Consider the following 26,728-nt stretch of genomic DNA (forward strand, 5'->3'; position numbering starts at 1 on the left):
ATGCAATAGGCCTGTACAGGAATGCAGATGATGTATTTCTAGCACATGATGCAGATGGTGAGAGAAGTGGTGAGCAGTAAATCACAAAGCAAAGACTTTTGCTTGCAGAAATATGAGGTTGTCAGGAGCGTTTCTACTTGCAGCCAAACTCTTCAATCTAGTTACATATGCAGCAGCAGCCACAGCTGACTAGGCAAACAGAGAGCAATTACTACCTTGATTTCATTATCACTGAAATTAAAAAAATACATGCATCCAGGAAACGGTGTGTCAGGAGCTTGAAAATTACTCAGGGGCAAGACTGATAAGGTTGTGGAAGGCAGAATCTCCTTATGCAGCTGGAAACAGCTGTACCGATTCAATTGCCATTACTTTTCAGCAACAGGAGTATATCCCCTAATTCATTGATGCATTTGCAAACAGAAAGTCCACACACACAAACAGGGCTCAAACTGCAGCTCTGGTGTAACTCCAAGGAAATCAGTCACTGACAGTGAGTTGTGTCCAGCATATACAGACACAACCTCAGTGAGATCGAATGTGTATGTTACAGGCAGTAAGTCTCACCTGAACTCATGAATCAAATTACAGAGCTAGAGGCAGATGCATATTGTTGGATGACATGCTTTCCAGCACTCTGAGCTTTTGCTTTAATGGATGACTTTTAGAAGGTACTACTTTACATTTTCTAGCTAGTTTGCCTGATGTTATCATCTCTGGTGCTCTTCCTTCCAGCACAGTGAGAACAGAGATCAGGGGGTAAGCCATCTGCAGATCTTTTAAGTCTGGATCTCAGGTCTTCTCAGACAGATGCTGAGCACACAGCTGGGTTTGAAATCAACACCACAGCTTTTCACATCCTACAGCTTTTCCTGTAGCCATATGCCCAGCCTAACCTCTCGCGTTCATTCATGTCTTTCAGATCCCACACAGAAATACCAGGCTGGCCCTGAACAAACAGACAAACAATAGCTAGAGGGGAAGTCCCCTTCGCAGCCCCACCACATCTGCTTGCACTGCACTGCTTGCCTACCACACCGCTCCCACTGCACAGTAGCAAGTCTCCACTCCTTATCCCCTCTGCTTCTCCTGGATCACTTACACATGCACACATTATCAGCACAGCTCAGGTCACATCTGCTAGTATTTTCTCACTGCTTTCTAAAAACAAACAAAAGCCTGGATACACACACATCATGTATGTCACTACAGTAGAACAGTGCTGTTCACAGCATTGGCAAACTGACATTCAGCAGTCACCATAGCAAATACAAAACTGGAAATTGTTTTCTTAATTAAAAACAATTCCAACTATCACAACTGAGGGCTGCTGAGATAATTCTCCGCCAGACAGAAAAGTGGGAACTATGTACTGTCCTCTGGGTACTGCAGTAATTTAATCTGGCTCAGATGAGAAAGAAAGTGATTCTTGCAGGTCTGGAGAATTTCTCATAGTGTTTGACTCTAATGGAATTTTTCTTACACTTCAGCACTTACACTCTTTCTTTGATGACATTCTGAAATGTTGTTATTTAAGAAAAAGAGAAGAATGGGAAAAGGGAACTGCCTGACTCAGCTGGGCTGTGCCTCTGTGATACTGTGGCAAACCACTCGAGGTGGGATGCGCCTCATCCAGCTTTAGAAAGGTAAACCCAAAGCAGCTGTCCAAGCTGCCTCTAGAGATCACAGAAGGGAAGAAGACTTTCTGATGGGCAATTCAGGATGTGCAGTTCACACCATTCATCCTGTTTTAAGCAGCTGCCCCTGCATGAGATGATCTGCATCTTAAGGGTTTGCCTTGAGTTTCATGAGGAACTCAGCAGTTGTCCTAAGTAGGCTAATTAGTGGAGATAAATTCCACACTTCTTTACCCCTCAGCAGGTCATTTATTTAGATTATAAGCTCTTACATGTGTGGTATTTTGTCTGCTAGGTGCAAAAAGGGTCCTGTGCTAATGTGTCTTTCCACTTCTGCAAGGGAAGCAGCCATACAGTAACAAAATGGCAAGAAAAACACACATTCTTTCCTGTCAGAGGAGACGTAGAGGCCAGTATGATAACCCTAACTAAGCAAAGACTGTTCTTCACAAATACATCCAGGGAGTAAAACGGAGCTGCAGAAAAAGGGCCACTTAAGCCTAAAGATCTGAAACTAGCAAGGCTAAAAATTAGACTACGGATGTTTTTATTCCTTCTAGAACTGAGATTCTGGAAAAGACCCAAATAAGCACAGTACAGCAAAGAAAAAAAAATCAAGCCCTTTCAAGATAGAACTCCGAACATTTACTTAGAGATCTGCATGATGCAGTGATTCAAGAGATCTGGTCCCAGTTGGTCTTCTCTGACGCTACGCTAAATGGAGCAGAGAGTGGATGAGAACTTGAGCTCCCAGCCCAGTGCTTTGAGGGAGTCATCTATAGCTGCAGTAGCAGAGGCCAAGAGGACACAGCTCTGAGCTCCTGGCTCTTCATTCTGAGCTCAGACAGAATCAAAAATTCAGAAGACTTTTCTGGTCTCTGTGTAGTCCCAATGAGCACAAAGTAATGAGCAGTTCCATGGATTAGATTGCTCCAAAACTTGAAGATGGGCTTTTCCCAATCTGGGGAGTTAATTTCTTGTTTTGTTAAAATCCAACCTCTGTGCGCAATTAACTTGTTATAAATCTTTTTCCCAGGCTTTTATTTTGTGTTTATTGATGTAGTACCAACAGAGGTGACTTAAAATCAAAATGGTAAATCAATTTTCTTTAATCTTTGCTCTTCCACACCAATTTTCAAAGAGCTGAAAGTGCAGCATGAAATAGACTCTGCAGTACCTGCTTTAGGAGATGAAGCAAGGGATAAATCACTTAAGTAGGAGGAGATGAGGTCATTAATCAGTATGGCTGCAGGGTGTAAAGTTTTAAAGTTGTGTTGAGCCTTAAATAACAGATGAAAGGGAAAAGGTTTTTGCATTTGAAACCTTTAAACTAAGTCCATTCTAAAACATGAAATGGACATCTGTAGGCCAGATTGTCACACAATCCTTCATGCAGAAGCCAGTATAACTTAAAGCCTCCAAATCTAAACCAGGACTTAAAGATCTGAGTTTCTTTTAATGGCACAATATGCTCTTTTTTAGACAATTTGTTCAAAGGGATTTGAATGGAAGGAGTTGAACACAACCTTACTGGTAGCAGCACACAAAATCCGAACAGCAGAGATCCAGAAAAAGGCAAGGCAAACTACTACTGAATTAAGAGCTTGCACAAACAAACATGCATGACTGAAACAAAAGAGAATGAGCTCTCCTTGCTTCTGCAAGATGAGTAAGAAACTGATTGGATGGTTGGGCTCAGAGGACTTATCTGGAAGTCAGTTAGAAACACAGAGTCTATACTAGGATTTATCTTGTTGACATCTTTATCTGTGATCTGGAGGAGTTAATGAACTTCACCCTTGCCAAGTCTGGGCTAACAGCAAATTGTCTGGACCAGTCAGTATGCACAGCCAAGGGCAGAGCTGCCATCCAGAGGAACCCAGGCAGACTAGAGGGACGGACCAACAGAAACCCAATTAAATTCAGCAAGGGCAAAGTAAGTCCTACAGCCAGTGAGGAAAGAAGCCCTGCAATAATTCAGGCTGGAAACCTGCCTGGCTGGCTGGGGAGCAGCTCCACAGAAAGACCCTGGAGTGTCATGGTGCAAAGAAGACCAGCATGGGATGCGTCTACACAGTCAATGATAAACTGAGGTAAGCTCAACAGGGAGCCAAGCATGGTTGTGGACTGGAGCAATTACCCTGAGAGGCTGAGGGAATGGGGTTTGTTCAACCTTGGCAGCAGATGGCTTTGAGCAAGGGGAACGGTCACCAGCCTTGAGAGTCTATGAGGAAGTCCCCAAGTAGAAAGCAACAGGCTCTCCAGCAGTGCATGGAAGGAGCACAAGAGACAGCAGACACACTGAAATTGGGGGATTCCAGATTGTATATAAGGAGAAACTTCTTCCATGACTAGGATAGCCAAGCATGACCATAGCTTGCATAGACAAGCTGTGCAGACTCTATTTTGGAGAAAACTTGGTGCTTTCTGAGACCAGACTGCATAAAGTTTTGAACAGCCTGACTTCAGAGCTGGTCCTTCTTTGAGCTGGCAGTTGAATTACAGGCCTCCCCAAATCCCTTCTGCCTTCAGTTATCCAGGGATCCCATCTAAAGGGAATTCCCCATTCAACTATCAGCTATCCAAAGGAAACAGCAGTACCTTACTACCCCTCACCCTAGCAGTCAGTGAGAGAATATGAAAGAGCCAGTTTTCACAAAGTTGTACTCTACTAGAATAATAAACAACATTTTATGCATTGAGTGGCTTTTCTTCACTATTTGTCAGCAGTATACTATAGTGTCCATATGAAGCAAAAGATTAGTGGAAAAAAAAAAAAGATGAGAAAGATCAAGTTTTTACATCTTTATCCTCTCCCACAGCTGATAAAATACTATTCTCAAAAGATATACCACTAAATTTTCAGACTAGATTTGCATCCAGGAAACAGGACTTTCTACAGCCTTTGGAGATTATTCCAGCACTTAAAAGATTTCTTTCTTTCACAAAGGTTCCCTAAGTACTCTGGCTGCATGTTTCCTTTTTCAATCTCATCTTATTATAGTATTAGATGATTCTTTCACCTCTGGGCTATTTACACTCCTCACAGGACTAGAACTGCAGTGTTTTAGAGAGATCAAGTTCTTTTAATGCTTTCTCAAATCCACTCTAACAGCAAAAGACCCGCTTGTGTTTCTTGTCATGATAACAGTTTCCACTTCTGTTGAAGGGGTTCCAGCACCAACTAAACTACAGCAGTTGCGCTCTCATCCAAGCCACAGTGGGGAAATAAGCCTGTGAAGTTCTTTGATGTCCTTGTACACAAGCCCCTAAAATTGCCCAAACTGCATGGTTTCTTTTCAAGACCGTAGTGGCAAGAACTGCAGGAGGTCTTGTTGGTCCCCTCTTCAACAGCCCAATCCAAAGTCCCTGACGTCAGTGGAAAAGTTCTCATTTACTTGGAGGGTCTTGGATCAAATCCCAGATCTTAAGGAATAAAAGCAAGGAGAAAAGTAGGCATTAACTTCAAATGATGTTGCTTGGAATTCCCGCCTTGAAGTGGTAACAGAGCAGCTTTGAGGGTAGGCGTAAGGATTTTTAAAATTACTAAGAATGGAATGAAGAACATGTTTTAAATTTCTAACTGAAGAAGAAAAGAAAAAAAAAAAAAAAAGTACTTTGGAAAACATTCTGGAAACTGTTTTGAATTAGCTTACTAATTTAATTATGGGAACATTTCATTGTATTCATTGGAAGAATGAAAATGTGAATGACACAGTTTTTACTTTGATGTCCTTGTCATAAATTGGAGCTTACTGGCATCTTCAGACAAACAGCCTCTCAGGCTGCCCTCCAAGCAGAGACAAACCAAGTAAGAAGATGTAAGTAGAATAGATTTCTTTGGGTATTTCCCAAATGTGAAGTAGGGACAGGTATCCTGGGAGGAGTATAGGGACGCTGCTAGGTTGTGTAGGGACAGGGCTAGGCAGCCACAGCCCAACTGGAACTGGGCTTGGAAAGGGGCACAAAGAAGAACAAGAAAGGCTTCTACAGGTATGTCAACCAAAAAAGGAAAATCCAAGAATGTTTACTACAACTGTAGTGAGCAATAAGGGCAGACTGGTTAGCAATGGATGAGGAGAAGGCTGAGGTACCCAACATTTTTGCCTCAGCCTTTACTGGCAATTGCTCTTCACACACCCCTCAAGCAGACGGGTCAAAAGGTGGAAACTGGGAGAGCAATGACTCTCCCACTGTAAGCAAAGATCATGCTCACAGCCATCTGAGGAACCTGAACATCCGTAAGTCTATGGATCCCAACAAATGCAGCCAAGACTCCTGAGGGAATTAGCTAATGTAGCTGCCAAGCCACTCTCAGTTTTATCTGAAAAGACACAGTGGTCAGGTGAAGTCCCTAGTAACTGGTAAAAAGGCAGTATCACAACTGTTTTTGAGAAAGGCAGAAAGGATGACCCATGGAACTACTGACCTGTCAGCTTCACTCTGTGTTGGGAAAGATCCTCCTGGAAGCTATGCTGAGGCAAGCAAGGAGGACTGGGAGGTGATGCAAAACAACCAGCATGGCTTCACCAAGAGCAGGTCCTGTCTGACTAACCTAGTGGCCTTCTATGATGGCATACCTGCATTAGTGGACAAAGGAGGAGCTACTAATATAATCTATCTGGACTTCAGTAAGGTGCCTTTGACATGGTTCTCCACAATATCCTTCTCTCTAAATCATGGTTTAATATATGGTTTTGATGGGTAGACTTTTCAGTGGATGAGGAGCTGATTGCAAGATTGTCAGGATGGACATCAGTGATGAGTGGTGTCCCACAGGGATCAGTGCTGAAATCAGTGCTTTTAATTAACAACTTCACCAATGACTCAACAGTGGGATCAAATACACTGTCAACAAGTTTGTGGATGACACCAAGCTGTGTGGTGTAGCTGACATGCCTGAGGGACAGGATGCCATCCAGATAGACCTAGACAGGCCCAAGCAGTGGTCCTGGAGTACCTCATGAGATTCAACAAAGCCAACTGCAAGGTCCTGCACCTGGGTCATGGCAACCCTCATTACCAACACGGGGTGAGGGATGAAAAGATTGAGTGCAGCCCTGCCAAAAAGGAATTTGGGGTACTAGAGGATGGCAAGTCTCATGTGAGCCAGCAATGTGCACGCACAGCTCAGAAAGCCAACCATATCCTAGGCTGAATCAAAAGAAGTGTAGCCAGCAGGTCAAGGGAGGCAACCCCACCCCGCTACTCTGTGCCTCATCTGGAGTACTGTGTCCAGATGCAGAATCCTCAGAACAGGAGAGATATGGACCTGTTAGAGCACATCAGAGGAGGGGCCACAAAAATGATCCAAGGGATGGAACACCTCCATTACAAGGTCAGGCTGCTCAGCGTGGAGAAGAAAAGGCTCTGGGGAGACCTTAAAGAGGCCCTTCAGTACCTAAAGTGGGGCTATTAGAAAAAAGGGGAGAGACTCTTTAGGAAGGCCTGTTTGTGACAGGACAAGGGGAAACGATTTCAAACTAAAGAAGGAAGATTTAGATTGGATACAATTTTTAAAATTTTTTTTTTTTTTTTTTTTTTTTTCATATTAAAGGCAGTAAAGCACTGGAACCGTTTGCCCAGAGAGGTGGTTAAAGCCCTGTCCTTGGAGATACTCAAGGCCAGGTTGGACAGGGCTCTGAGTAACCTTATCTAGCTGTAGATGTCCCTGTTCATTGCAGGAGAGTTGGACTACATGGCCTTTCAGGGTCCCTTCCAATTCAAACAATTCTATGACTCTGTCAGACTGCGAAGTATGTAATGGCTGTATACTTGCTGGGCAAAGTCAGCTCATGACTTCACTAATGCCATAACTTTGCACAGGGGAGCAGCCTGAATGATCACAGTCTAAGAGGCATGTGTGGTGTTCACAACATGCCAACACACTAAACTAAACTCTGTGCTGTGCAGAAAACCTCAATCCCACATCGTGTGCACTGCTTCTGGAATGCCCTCCAGCTGGGTGCTTTCATGTCAGGTAGTTTTCATCCTGAAGGCTATAGACTCAGAATTCATAGCTACACTCCTGTAATTCACAGCAGGTCTCACAAACACTCTGTACCAGTCCATGATAAACAATCAGCTGTTCGCAGCAAGGTCTGCTATACCACAACATTCACATGCTTTTTCTGGATCAGGTCATTAATCATTTTCTTTGTGACTGATTCTTCTAAAAGCAAACTATCAATGTAAGGCATACGTCAAAGGAAAGCCATCTCTCTCTCCCCAGATGGTTTGCTAATGCACAAGCTAGTACAATTACAGAATGACTAAGAAGCAGGAAAAAAAAAAGCTGCTTTTTCTGTTCTTCTCTTCAAAATGGTTCAATCAGAAGAGCTGAACCAAAAGAAAATGCTAAAGAAAAGCAAGAAATGAACTGAAAAGGACTTCTTGAATTTTATAATAACAAACCAAACACATATTGCACTGCTTGTTTGCTTTGTAAATGCTACAGAAAAGCTCTCCTTAGCTCAGGCTGCCTATTTAAAAAAAAAAAAAAAAACCACACACAAAAAAAACCACAAAGACATGAAGAATTAGCTGCAGGCAATGAAGTATATTAGCATTTCAATTCATACTAGCATATCCTCTGAGGGAAAATCTCTCTTGAAAGCAATCTAATCCTGTGTGTCAGGAACTTCCTCAAATGTCTTTTGGCAATAGTTATTTGAGAACCTAACATTTCTGGTGTATTTACAGTTCCTTAAAAAAAAAAAAAATTAGAAATGTTAAAAAAATAGAGTGCTGCCAATTTCAAAACAGGATGTTTTTGTTGATGACTGTAATTAGGATTAGTGACCCTGCAAACATAAACAGCCCATCCATTACTTCTTCTAATTGTTTTTACAAATATTTCTTCTCTTTGTAAACTGCTCAGCATGAGTATTTTAGAACTCTTACTCAGGCAACAACCAGAACTTCCACAGGACTGGAAAAATGAACACTCAGTGTCACCAGCCAGCTGAATAGAAAAGCAAGGGAGGAGAAGGAAAGTATTAAACATACAGCTTGCAATTTAAAAACAGAGTGGCTGTTACCAGAGTTAGGAAAAAAGCAAGACAGAAAAGACACTCCAGGAAGAAATGCACTGCAAGTATTTCTCAAGAAAATCTACTGTCAGGAGATCACTTGGGAAAGCACCTGAGCTCCCGAGAGAACAAGAATCACAGGATCACAGGAAGGCTGAAGTTGGAAGGGACCTCTGCAGGCCATCTGGTCCAACCCCCTGCTCCAGAATGAAGCTCTGCAGCTTTCACAACAGTCAGAAGCGTACCACCTGAGTCCTTACCTTCTGATGTCCAAATTCATTCAATATCGTGCCCAGCTTCTTTGTGTTGCTGTGAAGTTTGTGTGCAGCAATGGCTGGGTTGGGATCCCTCCAATCAACGGACAGGCGATGATACCAGAGGTGCTGACCTTCCTGGATGTGTGCTGACTTTATGCTGGGGTCGAAGCGATGCACCTCGCATCCACTGTTAGCCATGCTGATCTCAAACTGGTTGTCGTCATTGCCCAGTCTACAAAACAAAAAAGATGTGATCATTAATGCTGCAAAAAGACCTACTGGTGAGTAGAACATCCTGAGGGCTCATGAGCATGCAAGAAGGGAAAATTCAGCTTGTTAGTTTCTGAAGCAAAGTGGAGGAACTGTTGTGTTGCTTCTCCAGATTTATCCATGGCACTGAGCACAATTTAACCCTAATTCTGATGTGATTACCAGAAATAAAGCTGATAGACTGCAATGATGTACGCTGAAGATTTGGAACAAGTACTTAGATAAAGGAAATTTAAAGGAATAGAAATGGAATAGTGAATATATATATATATAATAATATGTAATCAGAATGTAGACAGCACCATTTTGTAAAAAAATCAGATATATTTTCTGCTATGCCTATACAACTATGTGCCATAATGGCCAACAACTGGGACAGGACACAAGAACCAAATTTCTTTCTTTCTCCTTGCACAGGAAAATCAAAACGTAAATTTAAAACTACTTCCTTCCCAACAGCAGAAGTGTTTTTACACTCAAAGAAAGATTAATGCTAATTTCACAAAGATCCCCAAAGAAGAAGAAATGCAAGCAACCCCCCTGTACAGAAAAAAATGTGTCACTGCACCCCTCCCTGTCTCTGCAAGGAAAATATGTGCTTTATGAGGCTATTCCATATTCCCACCTCCTACTGCAAAATGATTCACATAGGATTCAAGAAATCATTGCCACTGCAATCAGATATCTGGCCTGCAGGCACTCCCCACTGTCTGAAATATGATGTCCTCCTCACTGCTGCCCATACAGGTTTGTACCAAACATGGTTGAAATTATGTGCTAAACCTTAAACTTAATCAAAATCGTGCTGTTGGAAACACAAACAGGTAGCACAGGAGAGGTAATCAAGTTTTTTAATCAGTGCTTCAACCAGTTGTACTAATTGAGAATATCCACTCCATAGTAATAGCATGGCCTTTATCCATCAGAAACAAACCACTGCAGGGCAGTATTTTTCAATGTGCTGCCTCTGTGATCTGCTAGACAACACCACAATTATACTTAAGCATTTATCTGAAAAATTATTTGAATCTGAAATAATTCTGGCTAATTGCACCAATATATGGAATGTGATAAATTTTACATCACACTATGCTAGGATATGACATTAAGCCAGCATTAAATGTTTTGCATAGATGGTATTTTGCTAAACTAAAATGAATTCAACTCCTGAAACAAAGTTGCAAAGCAGATATGATTTGGAAGTTACTAATCTGGCATCACATCTGCTTTAACACTGACCAACAACACTGCCCCAGAAGCTTCTCCATTGAACCATTTTCTCCCTAGGAGTCCTGGGCAAGCCGAAGGATATAAAGACTGCAAGAACAGCACAACATACTTTTAAGAACAATCATATTTCACATGATTCCAGCCTATGCAGATGTGTAGGAGAGAAAGAGAACAGTTTTCTTCTAATACATTCAAAATACAACAGGAAAAAAGTTCCAAAGTTAACCAAGTGAATTGGCACGTTTGTTTGCATACAGCATTCTACAGAAGGGACACAGATGAATGAAGACCAGTGTAATCCCTTTGGAATGAAAAGCTGGCTTCAAATGAACAAAATGCAAATTGTCTGGGACAAATACAGCATTAGAGCGATGAGCCCAGCACCAACCCATGGACACATGCATCCATGACACACTTCTAACAGTTGCAGCTGGTGCAATCCAGAGGGCCAGATGCTTCCGATGCAGGCAGAACTCAGGCTGCCTTTGAGCAGATTGTTATTCACATGTGGACTGCAAAGTGGTGCAAAACAGAACAAATAACAGTTGAGGGTGAAGAAAGTGGTGGTATATCATCTGACACTCTGCCAACAGATCAAATTTATGCCTGAAGAGAGATCTAATCAATCACAAATGTTTATAAGACAAAATAAGGTCAGTCATCTCCAGAAGATTTGAAAAATGCAAGGCTCGTGTGTTATCTCACCAAGTGAGAACACAGCACGGGAGAAGTAAACAAATGAGGCTTCCTAAGGAAGACTTTGTGTTACTTGAAAAAGATAAATAAATAAAAGAAGACGACCTTAAGAAATGTCACAGAAGAACAGAGAGGCCATCAGGAGGGACCAGCTGCTCTCTCCAGTAACATAAATCAAAAACGCTAGGGACATGAACCTGTTTTTCCTGCAAAACAGAAGACAAAACTCATCTCCAGAGACAAGGACTGCAGACTGACCTTGAAGCAGGGGTGAAGGTGATCTTTAAAAGCATCAGAAAATGCATCCTGCAGATGGGCCCCATGCAAGAGGAGCACGCTTGTGTTCCCACAGCCAGTTCCCATGGGGTACTCCAGGTCCGAAAGGGACCACAGGACAGGGGTGTAAGAGCATCTATATTAGGGCCCAGCTTTCCCTTTCTGGTCTTACTGTTTTCTCTCTTTTTTTCTTTCCTTCAAAGACAGACAGATAACCAAGTTCTGCAGCTCATAATAAAAAGAAGCATCCCCTACCTGGATTCTAAAGCCCCTACACATTAAGAGCCTCTTAAAACAGGTTTCAAGTGGCACTGCAGTAAGACTCTTTAAACCTCAACGGTTACGTTTCTGATATCCTACTCATTTATATCAGGCAGCTCCAGTGCCTGCCTGTTGTGTTTGTAACAGACTTAGCTTAACCTAAGCAGATTTAGCACTAATAACTACAGCTCACTAATGCACGCTGCAATTACATATCACACCAGGAAATTGTGCCCCCAAGCACAAACATTGCTGCCTTCCAGTAGTGGAAGCCACTAATGCTCATCTGAAAAAAACCTCTAGAAATTACAGACGCTCTCACTCCCATTCACAAGCAAGCTTCTCTACTGCATACACAAAGGCAACAACTAGGCAGCAAGTTTTCTTCAATTTCTAATGATTTATGGATTTAATTCAGGATTCCCAATCACACTCACGCTGAACTTTCACATTTGTCCTCCATCCATTCCTTCTGCTAAGAAGTTCTTTGTCAAGAGCAGCTGCTCCCCATTTGCTCTTTATGAAGCGTATGAGATAACAAAAATATTTAAAGGGGATTTTTGTCTTGCTCAGAACAAAATTATTTTTCTGCCTGTCATAAAGCTAAAGGAAGCGAGTCTGACGGAAGACTCATGCAGTAACAAGCTCCAAAAGCTGCAGAGAGAATTTGAAGGTTGAAAAACTGCTCCTCCTTAAGCCCAAATATTTCTTCTTTACTCTTTAGCTGCTTCATGAGAGACATCACAGCTGGTTATTTACTGCACGTGTGTACCTGATGATTTATGGGAGAGACAGCATCAGTTTCAATCTCTGCTAAGCCTAATGCGCCATTGCTACAAAAGCCTGGCACTGGGGCTCCCTGTACAGTATCAAGAGCAGCTCCACATGAAATACTGGAATACACTCATTAGCTCAGGTTTGTTCACAACCATCAGCAAATTATCTTATTGCTGGTCAGCTTTCTGTCAAACCTGCATTTTCCAGTACGGATTAAATCAACTCTGCTTTGTGTCTGGCTAAATATCAATAAAGGCACTTTAGCACCAGAGCTCAGGACCAATATTAATGAGCATGTAATATAGATGTTACCCTTCAAGTTAATTCCACTGAACAACGGGTACTTTGCCAAGACATTAAAAGTCAGCAGTCACATTAGACTTCCTCTATATTCAAAGGAAAGCTACAGCTGCCTCCAGAAGGTTGCTCAGCTTACCTGATTTTCCAACCAAATGCACCTCTCCCTGCACAAAACTGAAAGGAGCCTGAAGCAATGTGCCAGTACTGCAGCTGAGCAGGTATAATCTGGACCTAAGTGTGAGATAACACAGGATCTCCGCAAATTTTCACAGCAATGGGAAAAACTGAGGCAAAAAAACCAAACACCTCATGTAAACCTATATTTTGCATTAAAACCAAGAAAGCATTATTTGAAATGGATTATAAAAAACACTCAGAAAGTAATTCCTCAAGAGGAGTTTGCTCTCTGTAGACAGGATTCAACCTAAGGGGTGTGGCACTGTTATCTGCTGTAGCAGTATTCAACAGGTATAGCTGAACAAGAGCTGAGAGCTCCACACTCTCTAACACACCAACTCTCATAGCTCAGTATAAACAGCCTGTGATGGCTCAACAGAAATTAAGTCTTTCAGCGCTCCCCAAACTAAAGCTGGCTCACAGGACAGCAAAGTTGTGTGAGGCAGCAGTACTGTGGCCACAGGTCCTGGTGATTGCCCTCCTGGTGCACCTGAGCACAATGAAAAGTGCCAGAGGCCTGACCAACTCCCTCATCCTTCCAGGAGGCAGAGGTATTAACGGCAGGGAAATAGGCTGCAGTTCTGTCAAGAGCGATGACTTCAATCTGAGGTGCTGTAAACAACGTCCACACCAGAAACATTTTAAAATAAAGCCAACAACTGCTTTCATTATTATCACTTTGGCACACATCACCCCTGAAGCGCTCAGCAAACACACTCTCATATGGAAATGTACAGTTTCATCCCAGGGGTAGTTAATGAAGTTTCTTAAGTAATGCTGCTGAAGTACCTGGCAATTATGCAAGTCAATTCTGCTCAGGAAAGACGCTGTATGCTTCTCAGTTTATCTCACTAATTTCCATCTTCTTCTGCTGGAACTACCACTTGCTACTTACCATCAGGCAATTTGGTTTCGTACTGTGCAGTACAGACAGAAAAGTGAAGGAAAATGAAGACCCTCCTGGAGAAAGGTTTCTCCCTAAAAAGACTTTACAGAAGCACATCAGCACACAATAAACACACCCGAACAAAGCCAGTATTTTAACAGACAGCTTTGCCGCAACCGGTGCTGCATTTATAAAGCTTTTTGATGCTAGAATGCATCACGGAAAGATCTGCTGCCTGTTAAATGGAGCACTTACCCCAGGGAATAGAGACGGCACTGCTTGTTTCTGAGCCGGTGGATGAGGCTAAACCTCTCATCAAGGCAGACTGACCAGGGCCTCTTCATGGCTTCAGAGTTGCCCCTCAGGCTGCTCAGGTTCATGTGCTCACATGAAATCTGTTGAAATCAAAGAATGTTTCATCTTAAGGCTTACCCTTTAATTTTTTAATTTGCCTTCTGGGTAAAGAGTGCAGAGAAGTTTTGTTTAAATCTGCCTGTCAATCTGATGCACAGCTATGGAAACTCGAACACTTTTTTTCCTTGTTTGTCTGTTCTGCTTGGTGAAATTCAAGGCTTACATAATCCCCCAAAGAACAACGCAGTTTAAAAAGCAAATAATTAAGCATTAGTATGATGCCCTGAAATCAGTTTTCCTGACAAGACATTATCACTGCATTAAAGTGTTTATTTTTTTTTCCCTTTCAAACTGTTTTACAGGTTCTGCATTCTGAATCACGTTGAAATCCTGGCACAATTCAACACTGTAATCACAGACTGCAGTGTCACTGCAATGTATGCTGTACACCACACCTGCAGGGTCCTGGATCTCCCAAAAACATTTAAGCATGACCCTGCAACAGCCCCTATCCAATAACAAAGGGATTTTAGCAAGTGCTTAACTAAACTGAGGAGTCATAACATGTTTCTGCACTCTGCTGGCTTATGTTTCAAGAGTCTTAAATTAGAATTAAAGTACTGCAAAAGGAAAAGGGATACTGAGCCTGCAGGAGCCCAGCCAAGCCATCACGACTCACAGAAATTGTTCTCTGAACCCAGCACTAACTGTGCCTGCAGTGATGGGAGGTAGCACTGTCAGACAGCCAAACAAAAACAAACAAACAAAAATTGGAAATCATGACAGCAGAGACAAGAGCAGGGGTAAGAACAACAGCTGAAATCCAGCCTTTGCTATGGTAGGCAATCTCCACCATGTGCTTCATAATAAGTAAATAAAGCTCTGATTTTTTAAAGATGCTTAAGCTCTGACATATCATTATCTGGAGTATTACATTCACAGAACTGCAAGCTGCATCATCGCCTGCCTAGTCCAGCTTAGCTCCTAACTCTCATGGAAAATTCATAAAAGCTAATAAAGCACCTATTCATGTTGCTCTCGGGATTTACTAAATTTTAAGTGATGATTTGCACTGTGCCCCACTACTCATTTCCCTTCAGCCACATAACAACTGAAGAATAAACAGCACTGTGACAACAAGCATTAATTTCAAGACATGGAAGAATAATGTGCTCTCTATGGAAAAATAAAAGATCCTGCAATGCTGCTACTTAATGGACTCATGAGCAATTTCAGCACTTAGAACTTGGAGTAATTTTAACAGTTCTTGATATTAAAATGAAAACTAAAATCAAAAGACCTGAACCCTATCTTTAGGACCATCACCCATCTGTTGTATGATTTACAGATGCTGCAGCACGGAGCTGTGTCCTGTTCTCGGCTCCCACTCACAACTACCACACAAATAACAGCACATGTAAGGTGGTTTGTCTGGTCACCAGATACTGGCAAGAAAATGCTTCCTGTGGTCACACCTTGACTTGCTGACATGGCATCTCCTGATGCCAGCTGCGCTGTGCTAATGGCAAGAACCTGAACTTAAGCAGAGTAATTAGCTGACGCTTGAAAAGCAAGCAAAGATAACAAGTGCCTCTGCTCATCTATGCCAGTGGGATCGCATTTCCAGAAATGTTCCTATCAGCCATGGTGCTACCCCTTCAGCTGTTAATCCTGCAACCTCTACCAGGTCAGAAACATGCATTTCTTTTTTTTTTTTTTTTTTGTTTGTTTGTTTGTTTTCACTTACACTTGTCCCAAGGGTCAGTTCTTCTGGGAATGAAAGTTCTTGATTACTGTGTCAGAATCAATAAATTCTCTGCTAACTGAAGTCCTTGTAGGTTTTGCCCCAACTAGTGGAATTTAGCAGCATCTGCCACTGTTTATTAAGTCAGTGGGATGAGGGCTGTTTTCAGCTTAATATGCCTCCTCAGCCTGAACTTCTGCACTGTAAACCAAGCAGCTCTACGCAGGCCTCTTGCTGTGTTTTCTTGTCCCTGGTCCTCTCAGTGCCGGGCAGAGATGTCCTCTTCATGTTTCTGACCATTTTGCCAGGGGTATCATAAGCTGGAGGGTAAGACATTTCTCTGCTACCCTCTTAGGTACTAATTGTGGGTGGAGCAGAATATTTTCAGACATTTCAGGCGCGTTTACTGTCACAGCTTTGAAAGCATTACACTGACAAAGAAATTCTCTTATGAATGACATTTCGGTGACCTGAGGTTTTTTGCTGCTCTTCAGCGTAAATGATGGTGTGGTTAAATCTGCATTCAAGGGCTCATTACTGAATATCTAAAGCCACCACTCTGTGAGAAATGTGGCCTTCCAGTACTTTTTCTGCTTTTATTTTAGGAAATAAATTCACGTATCATACATGTCGTTGTGCAGAAGTGACGTTTCTACAAAGAACTCATATGGACACTTTCTATCCTCTGTTTTGACCTCTACATTCATGTTGACCATCAGTGTGAAGTTGAACAACTTTAGAAATAAATTTCATATTCAAAAACAAGTGCAAAAAGAGTTTGGTGTGAGTTTAATTTCTTATCTGTGAAGGAACAGACTGTATCAGACTGAAATAAAAACATACTTGAGAAGTGCTAATGTACTTCAGGAACCTCAAAGCTTCATAGTTCAAGGAAGGAGTTGGACTTGCCCATGGCTGCAGTTCAATGTGCCACCTTGCAGTCTGCAAAGCAAAAGTACATACATAAATAAATTAAAACAAATACCTTAAAGGAACTGTATTAATTTCTTAGTACAAGCATAATATGCAAGAGCTAACAAATTAAGGAGATTCCATTTCAAATAAAAAGTTTCCTAGGGGCTTGTCTGCGCTCGAAAGTTATCCCAGAATAAAGTAGCATATGAACTACTGTGAAAGAGCACCCAAGCATGATTTATCACAATCAAAAGCAGGTGTAGTTAATTCAGAAAAAAAACAGCTCTTTATCAAAACACAAGTGTTGGCACAATTCTGGACAACCAGGTAAGTACTGGTTTATATAAACAAACAAGGGAAACAAAACTCTGAGTATCTAAATCCTCTAGCGGGACATCTAAAAAGAGTGGAATTTCTCCCTTGTATTTTGCATCTATCTCCTCTCTCTGTCCACTGAAAGCAAGGTTTGTACCATAACGGTAATCACCAAAAGAAAGCTCACCAATCTCTTTCCTTTTTCAAAATCTAGACTCTTACAAAAACAAAGCTTCTCACATTTTTTGAGAAAAGATCTCTTCGTACCCCACACTTGACTGACGAGGTACACCAGAATTCTTTGTTTTCCCAGAAAAATGCCAGTGTGGGTCCCTTTAGCTCTACAACTCCTTGTTTTCATAACAAGAACTAGTTGTAGTAAATGGTCTCAGTACACCCCATGAGAGCCATCAGCTCTGAACCTTGTGTACCTTGTCACTTTATGAAACAACACCTCCCTCTCAAAGTGGAACAGAAAAGGTCTTCCAGGGATGTGCTCTTATAGCAATAGGGCTCTCACACCCATCTACAGTATCTTCTCCAAATTCTGCCTGCTTTTGTTGTGCTAGGCAGTTCAGACATGTTACCTTTTGCCCTCATGTAGACAGAAATACAAGTGCAGTATTAAGTTGTACTGCATTAAGATTGATTTCTCACAATTCTTCATCCTTGGGTATGATAGCTCACTGCTATGGCTAGGCAGGTAGTGTCAAGCTTTCCTTTAATCAGTTATGATTAACTGAGCTTCCTTAATGAACAGGTTGGGTGCTTTTTTATCCCCCCATAAAATTTATTCTAACATACAATAAACTACAAGCTAAGCCACCTGGATGTAGCAGTGTCTCTACCTGAGCAGGGGATGACCAGATGGACCCAGAGGGCCCTTTTAACCTTGGCCCTTCTATGATTCTGAGGAAAAAAAAAAAGAAAAAAAAAAAAAAAAAAAACCAAAGGGGCCCCTTTAAACCTTGGCCCTTTTTTTTTTCTGAAAAAAAAAAAAAAAAAAAAAAAAAAAAAAAAAAGAAGAGGGTTCCCATGGGACCTTATTTCCAAAGAAGCTCTGAAAAAAAGAAAGGAAATAACAAATCACTGGCCTGAATGGAGTCAAATGGCAGAAGTGAGGAGCTCAGCCCAAGACCAGAGGGCTGGTAGGCAGCACTGGAGGGAAGGCAGCAGTCAGCCCTATTGGGAACCATGAGCCTGGGTGATGACAGAAAGGACCTTCAGATACCAGGGAGGAACACAGAAAAGAAAAAGAGAAGGCAAACCCAGAAAAGAGAAATGATAAAAGAGGACCATCAGACCAGATGGAGTTTGCCTTGAGCTGATACTATAAACTGGTATTTTTTCAGCCTAAGTAAACAGGCTGAAGCGAATGGCAGCCAGGAGGTCTGTCTGAGGTTTATTGTTCCTTCAGGGTGAGCTCTTTATTTTTTGTATTGTTATGTTTTGCTGTAAAGAGATGTTGAAAAGGATATTTAATAATATTTTTTTTTTCCAGAAATAGACAGAAATAGCATCTCCCACCCTGAAGCCTGCTGCCTGCAATAGCCGGGGGCTCCTACATCCTACACAGCACCATGCCAAATGCCAAAAAGCTCTGCAGCAACATGTACCCTGAGACACTGCTTTCAGACAGCAGCCTGCAAGCAACTAGCACAGCAGGAGGATAGGTGCACACTTGGGAAGCAGAAGTGTGTAATCTTTCAGAATGAGTCACAGCGCACACGGCTGAATAACGTTTGAATGACAGAAATGCTGCTGTTTCAACAGGCTCGAAAGCTGAAAAGAAAATGAAGGCTGACAATCATTTTCAAGCAGAAGAAACCCCAGACACCTAAACATCTGAGCCCAGTTGTTCCACAATCTGTTTGTATGAGGAGTACCTCATTAGGTAGCAGAAATACAGGGCAGCCAGTGTGAGAAGGAAAAAAAAAAAAAAAGCCTTTTAATTAATCACATGAGTGAGGTTCTTTTTCCAATGAGTGCAGTATCAGAGAAGCACCATGGCTTACTCTCAGCTGCTAAAATTTTAAAGATGACAAACTGCCTTCCCAATGGTAGATCTCCAAAACTTATCAACAAACGCACAAAAAGGGAGATAAAAAGCCCAGTGGCTTACTAAGTCAGTTACACACACACACACACAAAATTAAAAAAATCAACCTCTTTACAGTTAGGAACATCATACAAATGCTACTTCTGTGACTTATTAAAACAGAGTTCCCAATTCATGGCAATGATTTGGAATAGTTTTGAAATGCCCCCCTTGGTCCCTGGCTTCTTGCAATGAAGAAGCCCATTTCCATTTGTTAATGAATACATCTGAGAGATCTGCTCTGACACCTGCTGAACACCCACACCAAGCAGTTCATTCATTACATTACAATAAGATCTGGAAGGTGGACGGGAATGAAAACAGAGCACACTTCTTGAAACTGGTCTCCTGCAGGGGGTAACCTGCTGACACTGACAACGCAGTACGGCCATGCCCAGGGCTGACCAAATGCCCTCCTGAAGCTGCTGTGCCCTGTTTCATCTGTAACCCTTGTGGAATTTTCAGCTGATTTTCAGCCTCTTCCACAGCATTTGCTCCCTTGAACTCCACAAACAAAAGGTACTCCACCCCTCTGAACCAGCTGCTTTGGGAAGAACAGGTTTATTCCTGAAAGGTTACAATACCACTTAAAAATATCCTCCTAAATATCCTGAAGCTTCTCTATACATACGTTGTTTCACTTATAAGCACGTTACCTGAAGTTAACACTGTAATAAAAAAAATCAGTCTTCAGACTTTACCACAAGCAATATGGGACAGCAACCTTCTCATTCTCTTATGTATAATGGGTATCTAAAAGATTTTACCCAGATTGATGCTTACATTTTCATGAGAAGAGATAATAACATTAAGTCAATGCCACTGTTTTCTTAAGAAAGCTAAAGATCCATTTGAAGGTCTGATTTCTTTTTCCACTTATTTCACACATATGGACTGATATTTCCTTTTGACCAACCCGGCCAAAATCAGTGGTGACTTTTCCCTGCAGACCATTTATTTCCGTACTTTTCTCCCTTACCAGGCATTGCAGCATTCATCTGATAATCCCCCAATGACCTGTACCATATGTAACAGTATCACTTGTCCTAAACCAATTTCAAATTATGATGGAAAGTTTAAATCAGCATGTGCAAAGGGACCACTAACTTCCATGTGTAGAACTGTAGGCTGACAAAATTTCTTCCTTTTCTAGCATTAACTTGAACAGAGCAATGTAAATAATGAATTTTTTCCCAGATCAGTTGTACAGTTTCAGTCCAGAAATTCAAACAATCCACTCTTTTCCTTCCCTTCTGCTTGAATTTGAAAGGGAATTAGTCAGGAATTTATCTTGCTTTTATTATTGTTATTTTAAGGGCAGTAACTCATTTTTCCCTTGTTTAAGATTCCTTCCTGTTTAGCAGTCCGTTAAAATACCAGCCATGTTTATAAACAAAAAGTTTGGAATCCCAGTGCTCTGCCAACAAGTTTGGTGCTTTCCATGACAAAAGAAAAGACTTGTCAATACATACGCTGCTGTCTTAAATGAGGGAAAAATACAAAACCCCCTGACTAGACAGCAATGACATTTTTTTTTAAATCTGAGGCAGAACCAAATATGAATGAAAAGCACTCGCGGCAATAAAATCTCTCAATAATCATAAATATTTTGCTAGCCATAGAAACAAATGACATACATTTCCATACATCTCTAGCTGTTCTGGCTTTACCTTGCAAGTCACTATGCTTGCCCCTTTTGGAAGGATACAGCTGAACAATTTTTGCTCCCGGGTGAAATTTTGCAGGTTTTTGTTTTTAATTCTCTTAAGAAGCAAGGATTCAAATTGCAAAGTGTCAGGTAATTACAAAGTAAACACATATTTAGTGGATCACATTCCTGAAAGCTACAGAAGACTGCCTCTATACATGACTGACTGGGTTGAGGCATCTTCTGCAGGTATGTATGCCTGAGCATACAATTCTAAGGGTTTTGGTGTTTTCAATACAAGTGTTCCTGGCGCAGTGAAAGCTCTGTGTGGCAACCCAGCAGTGCATGCTGGCTGTATGGCACGTGTCAGCATTTGCAGGAGATACGTATCCAGCAAAGCAAAGCCTGCTGAGATGTGGGAGGGCAACTGAAGGTGAGGGCAGCCAAACGTGGTACACTGCTCCTCATTCTAACAGCAGTGTAGCTCTTGCAGCAGCGAATGATCCCCAAAGAACTCCCACATTCTTGGAGGCAATTAGCTGCTTGACTACAGGGGAGAGCCAGGAGCGAAAGAACACACATTGCAAGGACAACCTGGGACCACACTCCCACGGTCAGCTGGAAAGCTGTTATTTGACAGGACAGATGAGGCAGACAGGCTCTTTAGGGGTGTGATTCATCTCACTATAGAGTAGATGTCTAAAATAAGAAAGATGAATCACACACTGGAAATCTCCATTTCTTTCCATTAATTGCAAAAGCAGTGTAGAGGACTGGCTGAGATGAACCCACACCATAGACATTTAACATCAGAGATGAGGAAACCCAGATTAGACCCTCACCCACAGAAAAAAAAGCCTACAGCCTTTTACTTTATAGGGCTGTGACCACTCTTTAGTTGCAAATCTGACCTATTGCTTCATTGCACTTTTTTCTTTTTTCTCTTTTTTCATTTCACTTTACTCTTCAGTAAGTCTGAATAGCTCCAAATGTCAAGCAAGATGTGACACAAGTGAAAAAACTCCAGCTCAAACCAGAGGTGTCCATAGGAAACAACAAGTGTGTCTCAGCCTCAGCACAGACCTCCTTCAGAAAGACCCTTGGGAAAGTTCTCTTTTATTGAATGGTAATCAGCATTATATTCAAGGTGCACAGGATGTACAACTGCATAAATATACTACTCTGTATCATTAATGTAGAAGTAGTTGGTTTAGCACAGGTTCAGTAAGCTACAATTTAAAATACAGGCTTCCAAAGTGACTGACTCACATTTAAGGTTGAGTGAATTTCCAGCACAGCTGCATGTCTGAACTATTTTTTTTTTTAATATTAGTATTTTCTATTTTTCTTTGCAGTTTGGCTTTCTTAAAGCAGAGCTTTTCACCAAGGAAACCATTATACAGAAACCTCACCTAAAGCATGAGGTATCTTGAGTGCTGCAAGCAAGCACAGCTGGCATCTGATTCTGCAACACTGAAATTGAGAACTTCCATTCCAAAAGTGAAATTTTCAAGAACTGCATGAGCTCCACAATGAACTGCAAAGAATTCATAAAGAAAAATATTTCTAATTCCCTATTGCTATCTTCATTTCTTTTACACTTTTTGGAGTTTATCTAAAGCAGAGGCATCTCTGACAGCACTACAGGCAGGCACACAGCTGTCACAGTAGCCAGTCACAGAGGAATTGCTCTGTTCCCTGTTGGTACCAGCTGCATGCTGTGCAACAAGTTGACCACATACAGAGTCCATCCCACAGACAGGCCCCAGTGCCATCAAACTGATGTGCATTATCCTGAAATTTGACTATGGAAAATCAAACTGAAGAACAGAAGTCTTGCGCCACGATGAGCAAGCAATCTAATTAATAAAGGCAGGTTCTCCCCTGCAGCAAGGCCACTTATGAAATTAAATCCTGCTGATGGAAAATGGCAATGTGACAGAAGTGCTTTCTGCATTAATAAGGAGATGTCTTAAATTTAAATGAGGTTTTGACACAACTTGTGCATGAAGAATTTTAATACCCAGAGGTGTTCATGTGCCAGGTTGGGTGTGTTTTTTATTACACCAAAGAGGGATCCCCTAGGATGCGCCTGGCTTTCCCTCACCTTCTGGGCACTATCCCCTCCTACAGGGTGCTGCTAACTCTGCTTGCTGGTGGCAGAGTCCACAGGCAGCTCTGAGTGTCACCCCATGGCTTGGCTTGACAGCCCACCAGCAGCACTCACTTCCCAGGCCTGAAGCTTGCACTCAAAGAAGTACAGAAATACAACTTCTGTGTTCTGTAAATGCCCCAGGCCTGGCAAGGCCAGCATCTCCCACAGCACACTGAGGCAATGTGTGCCCCAGGGCACAGCGCAACTCCACGCTCTCTCAGGCTCTGCTTTTAACTTTGCACCTTTCCCACCAAAACCAGCACCTCATACAAAAAGCACATATCAAGCAAAGAAAGAAAATAAGAAAAAAAAAAAAAAAAAAAAAAAAAGATGCTTGGCACCAACATTAAGTAATAGAATTTATACTGCTCAAAGAATTAGAACATGGCCTTAGGAAAGCAAAGAGGCCTTTCCAAAGCTAACAAGGCACGGCTGGATGTATTGAGGACTGAGTGACTAATGCTTTACCGAATGTAGCTTGAATCCCTGGCTTCAGCAGGACACAGGTGTTGGGAAGCAGTTGCCAGCCCTCTGTAAACCCAATTGTAGACCCAGGCTCTGGCCGCACACCTGCAGGAGGCAGGGAGCAGGCCCCCAGCTGACAGAAAGCTTCCAGAGCACCAGCCGAAATTTCATTTTGTAGGCACCCACAAATTCAAGAATTGCTGCATCTAATGTATTCCTTACATAGCATAGCAATTGGGACTTTGTTGTTATGGTGGGGGAAAAAAAAAACCAAACTAATAAATCAGGCAGCAGAATTCCAGCACTATCCAGAGGCTGGCTGACAGAGTGGTAATTCATCTCAGGGAGATGAGACCAGGAGCTACAACGGTCTGAAATTTATGGAGGCAAATTCTCAAAACTGCTTAAGCAGCCTAATAGTTAATCAAGTGAATTATCTGCAGTGCCTATGTGCCAGCACTTAAGGATAAGGACAGCCAGGAACAGATACAGCAATCACTGGCCACTGCTTCTCACATTCAGACTTCTGCTAAGCAGAATCAAGACTTGACTGCTTTAAAGGAAGTTCTTTGGTTGAAAAAATATGAGAGGTGTCATAAACCACACAACGGAGGAGAAGAAAAAAAAGCTATTTTCCCCTAGGCTGGCTTCATCTCAATATTCAAAACACCACCCACAACAAACAGACTATATCAGTAAATATTCAGCTAGCCAGATAAGCTGAGTTTATTTTGTGCAAATTCCAGCACTCTAATCATGATGTAAAGATTGGGATGTCTCTAGCAGCCTATACACTGGCTTCAGCAGGCTTTGCCTGAGGCTAAGGACTGGCCAAAAAAAAAGTTATTAAAGTAAAAATGCTTCCACAGGAATAAGAGTGTTTCACACTTGCACAGCTTTCTCCCTCTTCCAAGTGGAGTGCAAATGTCTAAAAGGAAGTGATCCATTCACCTTCTAGCCTAAAGAGCAATTCAGAGCATCAGAAAACTCCTCCACCACCAGCCTGCAGTGGCAATGCATCCACACCAGTGGAAGATCAGTAGATCTGTATAGCCCTGAATTCAGCCCTGAATTTCAGCCATAAAATACGAGACCATGGCCATAAGCAAAACATAGGACCCACTCCTACTGGTAACAAGGATCTTCTGTGCCTAGGGAGAAGGAAAGGGAACTAGCTGGAATTGGACATCTGTAATATGATAAAGTAAACATTCTAACAGGCAGGTAAACTGAAAGGTTGCAGGACTTCTGCAAGCATTTAGATTTTACAGCTTAAAATCTTAGAAGAGGCAGACACACAGATGTGACAGGGACCTAAGGGCTTCTGTTCCCCAACAGACAACCTGTTCACTTGATCATACTGGGTTTTGCTGGGCAGCCAGGGAAGACTAACAGCCTAACTTCAATTCTGTCTTCAACAGCTTCTTATTTCATGCATGCACTAGTTAATAAAACAAGATAATGGAGCCCACTAGATTGAAATGCACACTAGCCTTAGATGTCTACATATTCTCTTGCTTGTTTTTAATGTGATTATAGCTCCAGGCAATGGAGAGTAGTCTACATAAAAGTCTTTCAAAGAAAGCAAGGCCACGCATTGGGCAACCAGTTCCCTCTACCTAGAAAAAGAATGAGAACTGGCTTACAGGTTGCTAAGAGTTTAAATTTAAGATTTCACATTTATTTCTCAATTTATAAGAAGGAAATCAAGCTTCTCTCAAAGCACATAATTTTAAAATACTTTTTGTTCAAGATAAGTAGGCATAGACCCAGATGCTATAAGTTCACAGAAGACGCGCTTGGGCAAATTTGCACCATTCTTTTCAGCGAAGGACATCTTCCAATGTCTTATCACCAATTCTAAACACTGCACAGATCATAGTACTAATCAGCTACGCAGTTTGAGCATGAACTCCTGATGTACCCAGAATTCCCATGGATTTCATAATGAATAACAATTACAAGATCAAACCGTTAATCAAGACATCTAACTAAGGAGAAACATATCAGCTCAGCAGCAGCCAATTGACACATAATTGCTTCTTGTTTAATTTTCTCAAAGAGTGAGGGAAAATGAACAAGAGACTACTACTTTGCCCTATTCAAGATGAAACAAAGTTCACTGTCTTTGAAATTTCCAGTGCTGGAGAACATAAATGAGCAAAGTCCAAACTGAGACACATGAGAACTAACTTAGTTTATCATTTCTTTGTGGCTTTTTTTTTTTTTTTAGGTCTCTATCCACCACAAGTGCTGCTAACTCTGCAGGAAGCATCTCAACTGATTCTTATCATTTTAGGCCTTTAAGTGGCAAATAATATTTAAAATTACATGTTGCATCAGTAGACATTGCCATCTCTTCTCCCTAGCATTTCAAATACTGTCTCTTTGTAAAATATGAAAGAGGATGCTAAATAAAGCTCACCAGCTTTCAAGCTCCCGGTTATTTGGCTTAGCAAGCCATGACAAGAACGAGGAAGAGGGCTGGGAATGGACAGGGCCAGAAGGAGGTTAAAGCAGCAAGGGATCTGATGCTAGGATGTTTGTGTTCACTGGCTATAACACAGTTTCAAGTGCACCCATTTCCCAGCCACTACATCATCAATACATTCTTCTTTGCTTAAGTTCTGTCTAGGTTAATTTTTCCCAGTCTGTCACAAAGCAAACAAACAAACAAAAAAGCACATGACTTTTTATTTCATCAAAATCAATCCTAAGAACACTGGGCATCCCTTATTTGAGGGATATCCCTAAGAGATATGTTGCCTAGCTAGCTCATCAAAGGCCCTATCTTGAGAAGCTCTGCAGGCTGTTTTTCACACCTCAAGAAGGGCAGAGCGTTCCATTCCTTTAGTCAGCAGGAGCCACAAGATCAGTTCTGGAAACCATCCAGGATTTTGTCATTTCCAGAAAGATAAACAGCAACACACCTAAAGCTGCAGCTCAGATCTTGGGCCCATGAGAACCTAATGAGGTTCAATAAGGCTAAGTGCCTTCCACACAGAGGGTGGTGACACACTGGAACAGGTTGCCCAAGGAGGTTGTGGATGCCCCATCCGTGAAGCAAATGTGAGCAGGTCCCTTGTTAAACAATCTCTTTGTTAGCTCTTTCCTCAACAAGTATATAGAACCAGAGATTTTGCATCTAAATTTAAGGCAGATGGATCCTCCCAAGGGTCTCTCAGATTTGGGTTTTGTAAAAACAAGACAGCTCTCTGCTACTGAATTTCAAAGAG

The 26,728-nt window shown here is 41.8% G+C and overlaps 1 protein-coding gene across 2 annotated transcripts in view; it reads right to left on the bottom strand.

Moving 5' to 3' along the window:
* Positions 1–26,728, bottom strand: part of METTL24 (methyltransferase like 24) — a 45,311-nt gene that overhangs the window by 10,486 nt on the left and 8,097 nt on the right. For both annotated transcript variants that reach the window (XM_042879004.1, XM_042878995.1), the window contains exons 2-4: positions 16,740–16,838; positions 14,054–14,193; positions 8,929–9,157 (exon numbers count right to left, since the gene is read on the bottom strand). In XM_042879004.1, coding sequence (XP_042734938.1) covers positions 8,929–9,157; positions 14,054–14,193; positions 16,740–16,838 — 468 coding nt within the window. The remainder of the gene's footprint in view (positions 1–8,928; positions 9,158–14,053; positions 14,194–16,739; positions 16,839–26,728) is intronic.

The sequence above is a fragment of the Lagopus leucura genome, unplaced genomic scaffold, assembly GCF_019238085.1.
Source record: "Lagopus leucura isolate 7727_CA_CO unplaced genomic scaffold, USGS_WTPT01 Super-Scaffold_73, whole genome shotgun sequence".
Classification (NCBI taxonomy): Eukaryota; Metazoa; Chordata; class Aves; order Galliformes; family Phasianidae; genus Lagopus; species Lagopus leucura.